The 16,012-nt window shown below is 29.4% G+C and overlaps 2 protein-coding genes across 6 annotated transcripts in view; both read left to right on the forward strand.

Annotated features, from left to right (window-relative positions):
* The window catches only part of LOC102624608 (uncharacterized), a 72,613-nt gene that overhangs the window by 27,084 nt on the left and 29,517 nt on the right, over positions 1-16,012 (forward strand). The window lies entirely within an intron of this gene.
* Positions 1,717-5,304, forward strand: LOC102623168 (50S ribosomal protein L13, chloroplastic). Of its 2 annotated transcripts, none has more exons than XM_006478075.4 (4): positions 1,717-2,057; positions 3,035-3,220; positions 3,852-4,022; positions 4,780-4,920. In XM_006478075.4, the coding sequence occupies exons 1-4, from the start codon at positions 1,794-1,796 to the stop codon at positions 4,786-4,788; spliced, it is 630 nt and encodes a 209-aa protein (XP_006478138.2). In that variant the 5' UTR covers positions 1,717-1,793; the 3' UTR covers positions 4,789-4,920. The 2 variants fall into 2 exon arrangements, with proteins under 2 accessions (XP_006478138.2, XP_006478137.2); XM_006478074.4 differs by having other exon boundaries at positions 1,720-2,057; positions 4,870-5,304.

The following is a 16,012-nucleotide window of genomic DNA, read 5'->3' on the forward strand; positions in this document are numbered from 1 at the left end:
CCTTAAGTAACGACCCCATAAATGACTTGTGAATTAACTAAATCTTCAAATTCATTAATAATGAACCTCCCTACTATTTATCTTTTCTCCTATTAAGTAATCTATCTGCAAAGTAATATAGCATGATTTTTAGCGCATTAATTTCGTCCATATCATGGAAGTTCAAATCCTCAAAACTTCAATCCAACTTTGGAAGAGTTCCTAGATGATCATTAAAATATTGGTCACACTAATGATTGATAGTAACTTTTGATTTTTTTGTGAACGTCTTTTGCACACAGCAAAGTCCAGTAACTAAGTATCACTCTGTAAGTAATAAGTATAGGAATTGGTCACCAAATTGAAACCATAGCTGATCTTTATTGCATTCTTCGTGTTGTACTAGCCTCACTGAAGACATGATTATTCATTTTCATTAAATGGGCGAACACATCCATTTTAAAAATATGTAATTGTCGTTTCATCAACTTCTCTTTGATGGCTTCCATTATAGGTCCAAATTTCAAAGTATTCATGATATATTTGAAGAAATGATCGGACACATTTAACTTTATCTTGCCTATTTCCATCCTTGGTCCGGGCATATCGCTCTTTACTAATTGCTTCTTGGCCATTGTATCTACAATAAAATCCAAATTTTGTTCGTTACTAACATTTATTAAATTAAAATTAAAAATTACAAAAAACAAATACAAGTTAAAATTGAATTTATGTTTTGGTGTGACAGGCACCTATTACACCACAACATACTGTTAGATAAAACTGAACATATATTTTAGTGCGATAAACACCTATTGCACCACAACACAGTGTGAGATGTACCTGTCACACTAAATTCTCACGCCAAAATTTGGAGTAATGGGCACCTCTCACACTAAGCACAAGTGCGATAAGTGTGCCTGCAACACCAAGCATTCTCAAACCACCACTATCACCATTCACAAACAATGATCAAACCAACATAAAAAAATAAAAATATACTTACTCCATCCAACCAACCTTGATCAAACACACAATGGAAAACAAATTATAGGAACAATAACTCGAATAAGTTTCACACATACATTTTGTCAAACACATTATGTGCAATAATAACTTTTAACTATTTTAACCACAAAATGTTAATAAGATTCACTAATGCAAACCTAATACTAACCAATAACATGCAATCAATTGTAAAATCAATCCAATCTCACAATAACAACTCAATTTTTTGAAAATTTAAGGATTAACAAATCAGATTTACACATGAAGCCACCGATGATGATTACATATGATGATAACATTGTCGGTCATCACTATGCCATTTGGGTTGAGATGCCAATGTTGGTTGAGGTGTCGTCATTCGTTGAGGTTGAAATGGGAGTTCTGAGAATGATGAGAATAATTTCATCCAAAAAAATTATAATTGAATAGTTATGATAGAAAAAGTTAGACTAACTGATTTTGAAAAACCTAAAATTTATGTAATTGGTTAAAATGGCGCCATTTTATTACAAATTTATCTTATTTTAGATTAGAATGCTAAAACAAGTATTTTTTTAAGACTTTTGAGTAACTAACTAAATTGCAAACAGAATCAGAAAATATATAGATTAAAATATATTGAGAAAAAAATAAAAATATATATATATAGTAAATGTTGATTTTACTCTATAGAAAAAAAAAATTAAAAATGAATAAAAATAAAAAGCCTCATCTTATCCAGTATTATAAAATCAGAAGCGACCGGTGGAGTGAAATAAGAAGAGAAGAGTAAACAAGAGGAAGCTGTAAAGAAAGAAACCAAAAAAATGGCAACCCTCTGTACGCCAACTTGTGTAATCTTCTCATCATTACAATCATCATCATCTTCTTCTTCTTCATTCAAGACACTCAACACAGGCACTACCATCAGTTCTAGCACAACCCCATTCTTCGGGTTCTCTGTTGCTTCAGCGAAATCGACATCGCCTTTGAACACCAAGCGATCGTTTAAGGTTCGCTGCTGCCAGAACCTCTCTCTTGTCCCCGACAACCAACGCTGGATGTTCGAGCAGTCCGAAGTTAATGGACCAGTAAAAATCTAACCCTCTTCTCAATTCAAGAAACTGAAGGGAAAAAAATTGTAATATTTTTTTTTTGGGTTTTTGTTCTTAGGAAGTAAAAACAAATCAAAACCCTTGTTTTGTATTGTATGATTTCATTATTGCTTGGAAAAGGTAATGAATTGAGAATTTTAGAACTACTTTATTTTGAACCCATTATTAAGCAAACGATAGTTGCTCAATATTACTAAATTTTGAGCTGTTTCATGGTTAGGCTTTAGGCTGATGAGCAATTTGATCACCCGATTAGAGCAGGTATTGTAGGTAAAAATATGGACCTTTGAGTACTGTATGTGGGTTATTATGTTTAAGGGTGTGTTTTTTACTATTGTGTTTCTGTCTGCTTAAATTTAAAAGCACACCAACGGAAGTGTCTGGTTTGGTAAGCATCCTGTTAGGATCCCACATCAGCTAAGTATGGGATTTGTCGGTGTTTTATTAACTCCAAGGCACCCTCCCCTTACATGTCGGTTTTTATGGGTGAGTTCTACTTTGTGGGTGCACAATACAACCACTTGTATGTGATAGCTAATCTGTATAATCTACCTGCAAACTTGTACCGGGAAACTAGTGATTTCAAGTGTTAGAATTAGTAGGACTCAAAACTTACAATATAAGCATTATAAGTGGTATGTTTCAATCATTGCATAGCCCCAAACACGCCATAAACTTGTCCATCCAAAAACTACTTTTGAAAGACTTAACCCAAGTGTTCGTTTGAAAACAAAGAATTTCATCCTAGTTTCTTTTATTTGGTTCGAGTACTGAGCATCGTTTGAAGTTTCACTTTACTAATTTTGATAATGTTAAGACTGTATGATAATGTGGCTTATGAAATACTGTTCCAAGATTGTGCTAAACTATGAAATTGACAATGTTTTACTTGCCCCTCAATTATTAATTTAAGTATGTTTGAATTTTCTTTTCTTACTCTTTACGTTACGTAGGACATTTGGAACAATACATGGTATCCAAAAGCTGCTGATCACAGGCATTCAGATAAAACATGGTATGTGGTTGATGCAACCGATAAGATTCTTGGGAGACTTGCATCCACTATTGCCATTCATATTCGTGGAAAGAATCTCGCCACCTACACTCCTAGTGTGGACATGGGAGCATATGTGATTGTGGTATGTGGTTTGCATGCTTACTCATGTATTCTTTTTCTCCCGCCACAGTGGCAATGAATGCTGAGTGCATCAAGAAGATTGTGCTCCAATGTATTCAACTTTTGATAAAGATGCTCTTTTTGTTGGTTGTTAGTGTGAAGTTAAGTCTGTAGATTTGTTTAGGTACTTTTGGTAGTGGCATGACTGGCGTCAGCTTCTTTATTGATAAGAAAATGGAAATCACATTAAAGGGTAAAAAGTTCAAGGTGAACTAGTAATTTACATGGGCACCCATAGAAAGCCCTTTCTGTGAAATATCAAAATCTATAGAGAAGCCAACTAGTGTATGTAAGTACAATATTTTTTAGATGATTATCAGTTTTTGAGAAGCTTTATCTTCTGGAAATCTGCAAACTGATAATGCCAGTCAGGTGTCTCATCATTGTAATTGAGATGCGGTTGTTTAGTAGGTGTCTATTCGTTATATGTTCCTTTTGTTTTTTCCTGATTGTCGTGTTCCAAAGATGGCTTTAGTGGATGCTGATCTAGGTTTTCAACTTATGTCAATGGTCTTGACAAGTTCTTTAAATATCTTAGTTAAATAGTTGTTGAGCGGTATTCAACTGGTTTTTATTGTTCTTGAAAACAAAAGGTGAATGCTGAAAAAGTTGCTGTATCTGGGAAGAAGAGGACACAAAAGATCTACAGAAGGCATTCAGGGAGACCTGGTGGTATGAAAGAGGAAACATTTGACCAGCTACAGCATAGAATCCCAGAAAGAATTATTGAGCATGCTGTTCGCGGAATGCTTCCGAAAGGGAGGGTGAGTTCTCTGATTCTAAATCAAATTTTGTGTGTCTGCATGTGCTTAACTTCTATGTTTTCCTCATTCTTCATCATAGTTAACTAGAATAGAAGGCTGATAGAGGTGGTCAACCAGAAATTATATTTGTACTAATTTTTCCCACTTTGTTTTCCTTATCGCAAATGCTTGTCATTTTTAATCTGAGTTAAAGACATTCACATGGAATTTATATGGCTAATTGGTTGATGTGAGAAGTATGAAAATGGCTCTGGGATGCATTTAGCTTTACTATGTTCTAATTATTTTTTTTTATGTCATTTTGTTGGATGTGTATGCTCCAACTATCTAAGTGCTGTCTTTGCAGTGAAACTTTGTAATGTTGTCAAGAGATATTAGTTGGTGTGTTAGTGTGCTTTGTTGAATAATTTGTGCACACAGTCAACCAAAAGAAAGTGAGCACCTCATTTTCTTGAATAAATAACTTTTCTTTATGAGTATTGTTGATACATCAATCTCGAAATACTCGTGTTGGTTATGTTGAATGTGAACGTGATTGATGGAAGCATGAAGAAGTATGGCATTGGCAAATTGTTATTCCTCGGTATATAATCCAGCCCATGGATGTTAAAATTGCATATATTTTGATGTATGTTATGCCTACTTAGTGCATCTTGAAATGGACCGAGGACATATTCTTATTCTCCATGGCCCCTTTTGTGTTAGCTTTGCCAGCCACTAATTTTTCTCACTTTCTTCAACATTTTACGCCTTTTAGAAACAATAGGACATGTTTTCCATGTACTGCCTGGATAGGTGGGTACTTGTTTGCGAACTTTGGCTTGATCTGCGAGTCACTTTGGTGCAGCTTGGTAGAGAACTGTTCACCCATCTAAAGGTTTACAAGGGCCCAAATCACCCTCACGAAGCCCAACAGCCCATTGAGCTGCCGATAAGGGACAAGAGAATACAGAAGCAGCGGTAGGTTGAAATCAGTAACTCCGGCTTGAGATACAATGAGCAATTCCTCTTTTTTTTTCTCCCCCATTTGCCGTACTTTCAAGCGTTCGGTCTCATGGGCTTCAAGTTTCATGCTTCGGCCTTCGGCCGTGCTAAAGCATGTTCTTTCGTGTTCATATTTTGCTTGTAGAGATATTTGAAATTGCTCTTACTTGTCTCTTGATGAGCTGGTGTTTGAAATGTAATGAAGAGAGTTATTTTGTAGGGACACATTGCTGTATTTGCAACCTTATGTATGTACAATTTTTCTTTGCAAAATTTATTGGCTTAAGATGCAAGTTAATTTCCTGCCTTTGCTAAGTTAATTTCGCGTGGCAACTGTTAAAAGTGTTTATGGAGGCACGAAGATAAGAGCACAAGAACTTTGTTCTTTGTAGTTCCATCATATTGCATTGTCTATAATAATAATAATAATAATTTTAACTAATGGATATTTTTAACAAGAAAAATGATATTTGAACACCACAATAACACCGAGTCAACAGAAAATGAAGCACTTTATGCGGATAATGTGTCGTTTTGATTTATTAACACGGTTTTAGCTGCCGTAGTGTTCAAATTTCGGTGCTCTCTGAACATTAGCACCGATCTAAACGAAAATCTCCTAGAAATAATAATTTTTTTCTTAGAAGAGTGGATTGGGCTTGCGAAGAGACCGATTTTAAAGCCCATAGACCTGGAATATTGCATTCAACTCCAAGTACCGTCATCATGGAGGGTAGGGGCATATAAACTTAAAAGCTTTTCATTTAAAATTGTGGCATAATATTGAGTCATTTTTCCATGCAATTTTGATAGTAAATGACTTGATGTATAGATAATTCTACATGCTATTTTTTTGTCTAATTTAGATTTCAACTATTAGATTGTATGAAATCTATTGACATTTTTTTTATTTCAACTATTAAATTGTATGAAATCTATAGAAAGTAAATTTCTTCTTTCTCTCACAAAGAAAAAAGAAAAAAATTATACTAAATAGTGAGATCGACGCCATTCATGAGGTTGTTAAACACTTAAATAAAAAATTAAGGTAAAAGATTGTCGATTAACATTATCATTGTAAACACTCAAATGCTCAAGTTAGTGAGATGTAAATGCTAGTAACATTAAGAGTGTGTTTGACATATCATATTACATGGGATTACATTAGCCAATGCAATGCAATCGCATGTTTGGTAATTTTTTCTATTCACATTATGGTAAATACACCATAATCTAAACAGTTCCACATTAAATAAACCCAAGGGGGGCATCAGGTTTGTGTAATACGACACTGTTTCCATTAGCTTATTTTATTTTTTAGTTAAAATAATAAATAAAAAGTACATAATATTAAATAAAATTAAAAAACTCAAATAATCTAAAGTATTAATTTAATATAAATATAAATATATTATTTTATATAGTACAATTCATATTTCATCAAATATAATATTGCATTATTAGTTTAATATAATATAATGTAATATAACCTAATGCAATATAATGTACAGTGTGCCACGCGAACGCAAAAAAAAATGAGAGCAGAAAAATGAGAGCAAAGAAAAAGGAAAATCTAAAGCAAAGAAAGCACTCAAGTTTTCTCAGACAGCTTTACTACTTGTCAACAATACGGTCTGCCTACTTTTGTGTTTGATTACATTACACTACTTTATATTTTCTATAAAATTCAATAGACACTAAAAATTATAAACTTTTACATATAAGTCCATTTTTGGAATAAAATGGCATTTGAAAATAATTTTAATTTATTATTATTATTATTGTTCATATCATTATTATTATATAAGCTTATTGCTATTAAATTTTATTATTTTAATTATTATTTATGATTATTACTATCATTATTATTATTATTAAAAATTTATTACTTTTATTATTTTAATTGTTATTATACTGTAATTAATTCATTATTATTAATATTTATCTTGTTATGATTAAAATTATTGTTATTATTAAAATATATTAACTTTATTATTTTAATTATTATTAATTATTGTTGTTATTATTTTTATTAAAAATATTATTATAAAACTTATTAATAATTTTTATTATTTTACTTATTATCATTATTAATATTATTATTTCAGTTAATTTTGTTGTTGTTGTTATTATTATTATTATTGTTGTTAAATTTTATTAATTTTTTGTTTTAATTAACATTATTGTCATAATTATTATTTTTAGTTTTATTATTATTATTGTTTTAATTATAATATATACAAATAATATTAGGGATACAATTAACAAAGGGCATTTTAATAACTTATAATAGTTTATTCTAATTACAAATAAAGTAAACACATCAATGGGAATGTTGTTCAATCCGATTCCGATTTCGATTCCTATAGCTCAAGTAAATAACTTATTCTAATTCAAATTCCTTATTACAATTCTAACTCATTTCGATTCTTATTTAATAAACGCACCATTAGAATGTGTTTATAACATAGTATTGTATATTGTTATATTATTGTTCACATTAATTGATTACTTACCTATGTTTGGAAATTTTAAAAGTTAGATTGTGGTCAATTATATAATTCACTACAATGTGCTAACTTTGTCTTAATTAAAACATTAAATATATTTAAATTATATTTTTATTTTTACTATAATAATTATAATATTCAAAATAAATTATTTTATTTTATTATATCATATTATATTTATATATTAATAAGTAATATAAAAAATAATTAAATATAATTATTAATAAATTTAAATAATGAGAGTAGATCTAAAATGATAGTAATAATTAAAAAATTATGAAATATTTATGAATTTGTGGAATAAATAACGTATTTATCTTTATGAAGTTAGGACGCAAATATAAGCTTTATTTTATATTTAATGAGTTGTGACTCTTATAAACGAGTATTAAATCATGCATTGTAATTGTCTAATATTAATAATAAAAGTCCTCTTAAATTTCCTACTTCTTCCTTATTCATATCATTTAACAACTAAGCCAATAAATAAAATAATAATTATTATATTTTTTCATGGCATTTCAAAAAACAAGAGGGATTGCAATGAAAATAACCAAAATAAATACACCCTACCGTTGGATTTGCTTTTACCATTCTTGCGATCTAATGGTTAAATTACAAAATGACAAAAGTAGTGGTATGTTGCAACTGTTGCAACATAGGCAGCCCCCAATAATCAACACCCCACTTCACGTAGCCCTATTTTTGGGCTTCAATTTGAGCCGGGCCTAAAGTGAAATACAAAAAAAATATGTGGTTTGTTATTATCAAAATCAACATTTATATCCATATAAATTAACATAAAGTTGAGTTATTGATAAAATATGAATAGCACATAATCAATAGATAAAAATTTAATTTTCAAATTAAGATAAGTGTCTTCCCTAATTTTTAAGCTCTTTTTATCATAATCTTGCTTTAGTTTTGAATGATCTTATGTGACTCTTCAATTGTAGCTGAGAATTCTTTTGAACTGCTTTATTTTTAATAACAACCAAATCATCAATATTGACTTAAGTTTAAAAAAATCACCCCCCACAAATAACTAAATATGTCTAAAGATTGGTCTGATTATGATACTTTTGAAGACACCATACTCACAATTTGAATACCGTCAATTAGACAGAAAATTTACAAAAAATAAAAAATAAATAGAATCTGCTCATTTGACGATGCGGAGATTGTAGAGTAAAAGTGTCGTAGTCACAGCAAAATTCAGACTACCAAAAAAAAAAGTAGATTTTCATGTGTGCTCACCTTTACCTTGTTTTTTATTTTTAATTTTTTCAAGTAATAAATCATCTAAGCATATTTTTTTTTTCGTCAAAAGGTCTATCAAACAATATATCAACGACATAATTAAAGATTTCTTAATGAATAAAAATATTATTGATTCTTTTTAATAATGGATGTGATGTCTCTGAGGATGTTGATCACGTATAAGTAATTTTTTTATTTTTTTATTTTGTCTTGCGCTTGCAATACTTATTAGAAAATCTAGATTTGCTTCAGATTCAAACACTTTTTTTATTATTATTTTGAAAAACAAATATCTTTCATTAATCATTGTTGCCGTCTTAGTCTTTTTCATTGTCGATGCTTTTATGCATCTTCCACCTGGCCATTTATTAAATTTGGTACTGAAGCTGCCCTCTTTTGCTCGTTCACCAACTAATTAAACAATTAATAACATTTCTCTAAACGGAAAATAAACCAAGGAAAATTTTCTAATCAACTCACAAGAGAACGAGTCTAATACACCTTAAAACTATTAATAAATATTATACAGCATTAAACCATTTAACCTTATATCCTTAAACTTTTAAAATGATTATTAACCCTCCAAAAAGCCAACGACATATAAGTAAAGATCAAATTAACTGCTTTAAAAAATCCAACTGTAAGCAAACGCACATGTAACACATCACATGCAATTTTATAGCATTTAGTGAAGTATCCGCCACGTGACAATGGCTTTCCCCATAAACACACATTCAGTCCATAATTTAAATCGATAATAACATTTTGTTGAAAGAAAAAAAAAAAAATTGATCATCATCCACAGCTATCACAATAACAATATACCAAGATTCAAATACATATATATTTTTTCCTTTATAAAATAAAAAATAAATATCAATATAATAATTTTAAATATTTAATATAATATTAATAATCTGACGTATAATCGATATTTAATACAATCAGATGTGTAACGAGACCAACTCGAGACTTGATCTACCAATTCTAGTTTCGAATATATTATGATCATCCGATATGTTAAAACACTGATTTAATTTCTCACATGTACCGTTTAGGGTTATGCAATTTTAAATAAGGGTAAAAGCTTGTTTAGTCCTTATATTATGAGGTTAGTATCCACTTAGTCCCTGTATTTTTAAAAACACCTCAAAACGTCCCTGCTACTAAATATTGACACTTATGCCATTATTTTTTATTATTTTTAACTTGCTTTTACAATATTACATTTTTACAATAATGTTTCTTTTTTGGATGTTAATAGAAAATTAAATTATTAAATTAAACTAAAAAATAAAATAAAAACAAAAAAAGTATATATTAATTTTTGTGGAAGCTCACGTATGTCTAAAAAATTAATATCGTAAAAAATTACATTATCAATTTTTTTAGAAAAATTAATATTTTAACTCAAGAGTGTGTTCCACAAAAATTAATATATATTTTTTATTTTATTTTATTTTTTGGTGTTAAACTGGTAATTTATTTTTTTCTTTTTAATAATGTCTAAAAAATTATTATAATAGGACAATATTATAAAAATAAGTTAAAAGAAACAAAAGATAATAACAAAAGTATCAATAATTTAATGGTAAGGATGATTTAAGGTATTTTTAAAAATATAAGAACTAAACAAACACTAATTTCAAAATATAAGGACTAAATAAGCTTTTACTTTTAAATAATAATAGACACTGCCTAAATCAAATAATTCTCGATCTCACTCGGAGTCAAATCAATTATCGTGACGAGTCATGTTCGTTAGGCTAACTTAGACGTGGGTCCCGCACTAATGATCGGTGACACGTGTTCGGCTTCTGCCCTTACGACGTGATCGGACGGTTGCGGTTGGTGGCAGACGGTCGTGACGTGATCAACTCCCCCGCCCGCAGCGCTGTGCCTCGACACGTGTTCTCTATGGGCCGCTTATAAATCTCCCCTCTTATCTTCCGGAGGAAATATAAGCCCAGAAAGGGCAATATCACGTGCTTGTCAAGGATCCTCTAACAAGTTATCCGCTTACACGCGTCGCTTTTCCATTAATTTCTCCATTCAATGTTAAAAAAAATATATTTTTCTCACCGTCCTTGGATGGGCAATGGCAATGGTCCAATCAAAGGCCCGCTTTAGATAGTTTACGGGTTGAGATGACGTCATGCTTGGGTAATGCCACGCGTACGTACACGTGGAAGGTTATAAAACCTTGGACGGTGAGTTTAATTGGAGCTTGGTCGCTTTGTCGTATGGTCCTATGTTGAAGGCAAAACGACATTGGAACTTTTCACTAATTTTTATCCTTTTCTTTTTTTTTTTAATGCTCAAGATTTTTAGGGTTTCTCTTGTTCTATCAACTTCAATCACAGATCAAAATAGTTGTGTGTATAAAATAAAAGCAGGGTTTTGGCTTTTAATTAAAATTCCACATGGAGATCCTTTTCTAATGATATGATCTTCAAAAACAAAAACAAAAACAAAGGTTGAGATCTAAAATTATGTGATTGATTGTTTGCATATCGTTATCTTAATTTAATTGTGTTCTACGTATCGGCATTCTAAGGTCACTGATTGTTATTTTCATATCATTTTTTCCGAAGACTATATCTAAGTTTTTTTGTCTCTTGTTTCTTGTTCTTCTTGAGAGGGATGACCAAGCTTTTGTCCCATTGAAATGATCGAATCTACGTATTTTTCAACTTGCTACACACACACACATAGAGCACGATGTACATTCCTTGATGACTAAAGATGTTACTACTAAAAACCAGAAATCACATATTGAGAATATATTCATTTGTGTATACGCTACACTACGCAATGGAGGTTATATATTGGTCGAATAACTAATACTAGACTGCTCGTAGTATTATAATATTTTCACACCATGATACTCATGTGTGAAATTACTTATTACATCATCTATCGATGAATACCATCTCGCTTGAAATTACAAAGGTAATGAATAATGATACTTATTCATATAGGTCATTGCGTATGTATTACAAAATTTATCACAAGATTACGTAAAGGGAGAAGCACGATAAACGTCGAGGTAATGAGTTCGATTCCCTCCAATTGAAAGAACACATATTCCCCAACAATTATTTATTATACGGTGTTAGAAATATGTACATAAATGATATATAATCTTTAAACGATCAACAAAACTCATATTAGCACTGGATCTAAATTTGTAAAAAATAATAACGATTGCATGTGGATAAAAAATAGTTACTTATAAGACTTCGTAAAAAGATAAAATTATTTACAAATATATCCACATACTTGTTATGCGCAATTAAGACAACTAATTCCCCAAGATAATATAGATGGTTATACAAGTAGAAGTAAGAGGTTAAGGTCCGAGTGTGGGGTATACAAACCTTCATTTTGAGGAAGGATGAAATTGAACGTACGTACATAAACTATACACACTTCTATATTAAAGACAAAGTCGTCTACTCTCAAAATTTGAGGGAGATTCTTCCATCTCACATAGAAAATCGTTGAAGCGGGTGAGGTAGGCTACCGGTGGTTCACATGCATAATTTTACTTTTGATAGTATATACTGTTATATATTCTCTAATGATACTTTGATTGAAACCTTGTTTTTCTTTTACTTTTTTTTTTTTAAAGAGAATATATTATCATAAACAATCAGACAAGGCTTGATAGAATAATTTTTCCAATATCTTTTTTTCAGTTGATCACTCAAATTTGAATCGTAAAAGAGGAAGGGGTTAAAAAATTAATTTCAGTATTGCTTCCCTAATTTTTTAAAATAAAAAATAGTTAAATTATTACCAACTTAATGAGGATGAGAAAATATATGCGCACTTAAGATACCTATGAAAGAAATTTTCTACTAACACAAATTATGTGCACACAGTAAGCTAAAAGCTCCGTTAAAAATTTCTCCTACCTTTTACTATATAAACATTTTTCCCACTTATCCTTATTAATTTCTAACATCATTAATAATTAAACTGAATATAATTATAAAAAATTATAAAAGAAAATCTCTATGTACCCAAATGAAACTCCTAGCGAAGATTAGCAAATACATATCCATGGTGCAATAGGGGGGGGGGGGGGGGAACTTGAATTTGCAAGAAAGTTACGTGAACATCAATCAATTAGTCATATTCATTTTCATTGAAATGACTAGAATGCTGAGTACATTTTTCAACCTTTGCACATCAATCACGGTAAGCTTGTATGACTAATTAGTACAAAAGTTAGACGTCCATGGGACCATTCTATGTCCCATTCGATATTAACAAAATTTACTCTTATTCGAACTTTCACAACTTGATTCCACTAATGTTGCGTTTATTAAATTGGAATCGGAATGAGTTGCAATTAGAATGGACAATAATGAGAATGGGTTGGAATGGGAATAGAGAATGAGAATAGGGAATATGAATTAAAATAAGTTGTTTACTTAAATTGTAGGAATTGAAATCAGAATGAGCTGAATTGTCATAAATATGTTTACTTTGTCTTGGAATCGGAATTGAAATATGTTAGATTGTAACAAATTACTAAAAAGTACTTAATGAATTATTGTCATAATTATTATTTTATATTTTAATTATAGTGATTATTTATTTAAAAATTATTATTATTATTAATTATTGTCAATAATATATTGATATATTAATTCATTATAAAAATTATTAATTAATTAATTATATTAATAATTATTATAAAATTTATTAATTAATAATATTAATATTACTTATTTAATTATAATGATATATTAATTATTGTGATTATTTATTCAAAAACTATAGTTATTAATATATTGTTGTTAATAATGTATTAATATATTAATTAATAGTAATAATTATATTAATTAATTAAACGTCGATTCCGATTGCGATTCTTGCTCCATTTTTGCGAAGTAAACGCCGTCAATCTTTCTGATTCCGAATTCCAATTCCCCAATCCGGGAAGTAAACGAACTATAAACTTAATTCTAGGGATGGCAATGGGGAGGGGAGGGGAGGAGACCGATCTCCCCGTACCCATCCCCGATATTTTGCGTATGTCCCCGTCCCCGTCAGAATTACTTGAGAGAATCTCCATCCCCTCCCCGAATAATAACAGAGGATCCCCGAGGGTCCCCGATCCCCGAATAACTAATATATTTTTTTTTCGATTTTGAGTTAATCATATTAAAATAAAAAATTCAAATAAAAGTAAAGTTCGAAATATATCTTACGTTAATAGCTATTACAAAAGTCACATACATTAAATTAGTAAGTAACGCAACATGCAAGGAATACAAATTTCTTTTACAAACTATCATGAACAAATTAATAGTCTAATACAAAATTGTTACAAATAAAATCGAGTTTAGATTCAAAATTAACTTTTTCAATGGTGGCATGGGCACTTTATGAATGTGGACTATTCCCTTTACAACACAATAGTTAAATCGGAGCAAATCAAAAGTAAATATTATATTAGATTAGATTAGATTAGCTATTAAAATTGTAATTCGCTGTGGGCAATTATAACATCTAAAAATAAATAAATAATAGATTTAAGTTTAAAATATTTAAAGAATATTAAAATTAAAAAAATATTTGGCTAATAGAATCTACTCGGTCTTTTTAATGTCCTAAATAAAAATTTAGGACTTTAATTAGTTAATTAAGCCTAAAAGTTTAATAATATAAATATTTTGATATTTTTTATTTTTACCAATATTTATAATTTTATAATTTAAATTTTATTATTTATTTACTAGTAATTTTAAAAAATTAAAATAAAATTAAAAATTAAAATGGGGAAATGGGTAGGGGATGGGGATTCCTCCTCATCCCCGTCCCCTCCCCAAATAAAAAATTGGGTAAAAAAATTTTCCCGTTCCCTCCCCGAATAAAAAATTGGGTATGAAATTATCCTCATACCCTCCCCAAATGGGGAAAATCCCCGAGGGTACCCGTCCCCGTGAGGATTTTTGCCATCCCTACTTAATTCCATAGAAAAATACTTTCTACAATAAAAAAATCAATTATATATAAAGACATATAAAATATGAGTTGAAAAGTTTAGTATAAAATCTTTTTAGAAACTGAAAATTAAAAAAATATTATGAAATAAAGTAATTATTTAAAAGAAATTATTGTGGTCTATTTCAAAATTACATTTTTATAACTTAATAAAAAATTATGGTAATTATAATACCTCATTAAATGATGATTTTATTGACCTTCTAATCATTTTACGATGAGATATTATTGAGGTACACTAGTTCAAAAACTATCATATAGGACTATAGTTTTATATTAACTCTCAAGTTATTATAAAATTAGAATTTTTTTAAAACATATATTGTGGATTTATTATATGCATATCATTTGGCTCGACGGATTCTGAGTTCTGACACAAACCCCATGAATAGCTTTTTAAAAGTTGACGAGTGGATTCGTTGAGTTGTTCTAACAAAAGCCAGAGAATGAATCTGTTATATAATCTATTTATTTATTTTGAATGGATAATATAATTTAATTATTAATACATCCCGAATTCTGCTGGAACAATAAATATTTTGGAATATTTGCACGTCCTTCTGTGCAAATAAAGAACTAATGTATATTATCCATTCAAATGATTAGAATTACTAGCATAACAACAATATTACTACGTTGTTGTACGCTAGCTGTCAATTTAAATTTTAAAAAATAATTTAATTTAATTTTTTGTTTAATAAATAATGAATTTGTTTTAATATCAGTTAAATATTTCTATTGAATTTGTTTTGAATTCTCTTCAAGATAATTTCCTTTTCGCACATAAACAAAGGAATCAATTGAATTACCTCGACTCAGTAGCGGCTCTTCCCCTAAGTAATTTAGGTAGTTGCCTAGGACCCCACAATATAAAAAGGCCCCAAAATTTTTTTTTAAATTATAGCTATTAAGTTTTTAATTTATATATTATTATTATTTTATAATAAAATTTCCATAAATAAATAATCAAATCCCTACAAAATCTCTTGTTAATGTTAGGATTAACATTTTTTTTATCCTATTTATTCCTATAAAATCTCTAATTAACATTATTTCATTTAAAACTCTATAAAAGCCAAATAATTGTTAACTTATTATTATCCATTACAATTGTTAAGTGATGATGTTTTAAAAACTTATTGCGTTAATCTTGAAAATGCTTTAAAACATGATACGCTTTTTGATATAGATGGTTTAGATTGTTTTCAGAGTTAA

Source organism: Citrus sinensis, chromosome 3 (genome assembly GCF_022201045.2).
Source record: "Citrus sinensis cultivar Valencia sweet orange chromosome 3, DVS_A1.0, whole genome shotgun sequence".
NCBI lineage: Eukaryota > Viridiplantae > Streptophyta > Magnoliopsida > Sapindales > Rutaceae > Citrus > Citrus sinensis.

What these genes read in the sequence shown, in the direction of transcription:
- LOC102623168 (XM_006478074.4), top strand. Translation starts at nt 1,794, where the DNA reads ATGGCAACCCTCTGTACGCCAACTTGTGTAATCTTCTCATCATTACAA. An exon ending in TGGGAGCATATGTGATTGTG is followed by an intron (nt 3,221 to 3,851) that starts GTATGTGGTTTG and finishes TGAAAACAAAAG; the next exon opens with GTGAATGCTGAAAAAGTTGC. An exon ending in GAATGCTTCCGAAAGGGAGG is followed by an intron (nt 4,023 to 4,869) that starts GTGAGTTCTCTG and finishes ACTTTGGTGCAG; the next exon opens with CTTGGTAGAGAACTGTTCAC.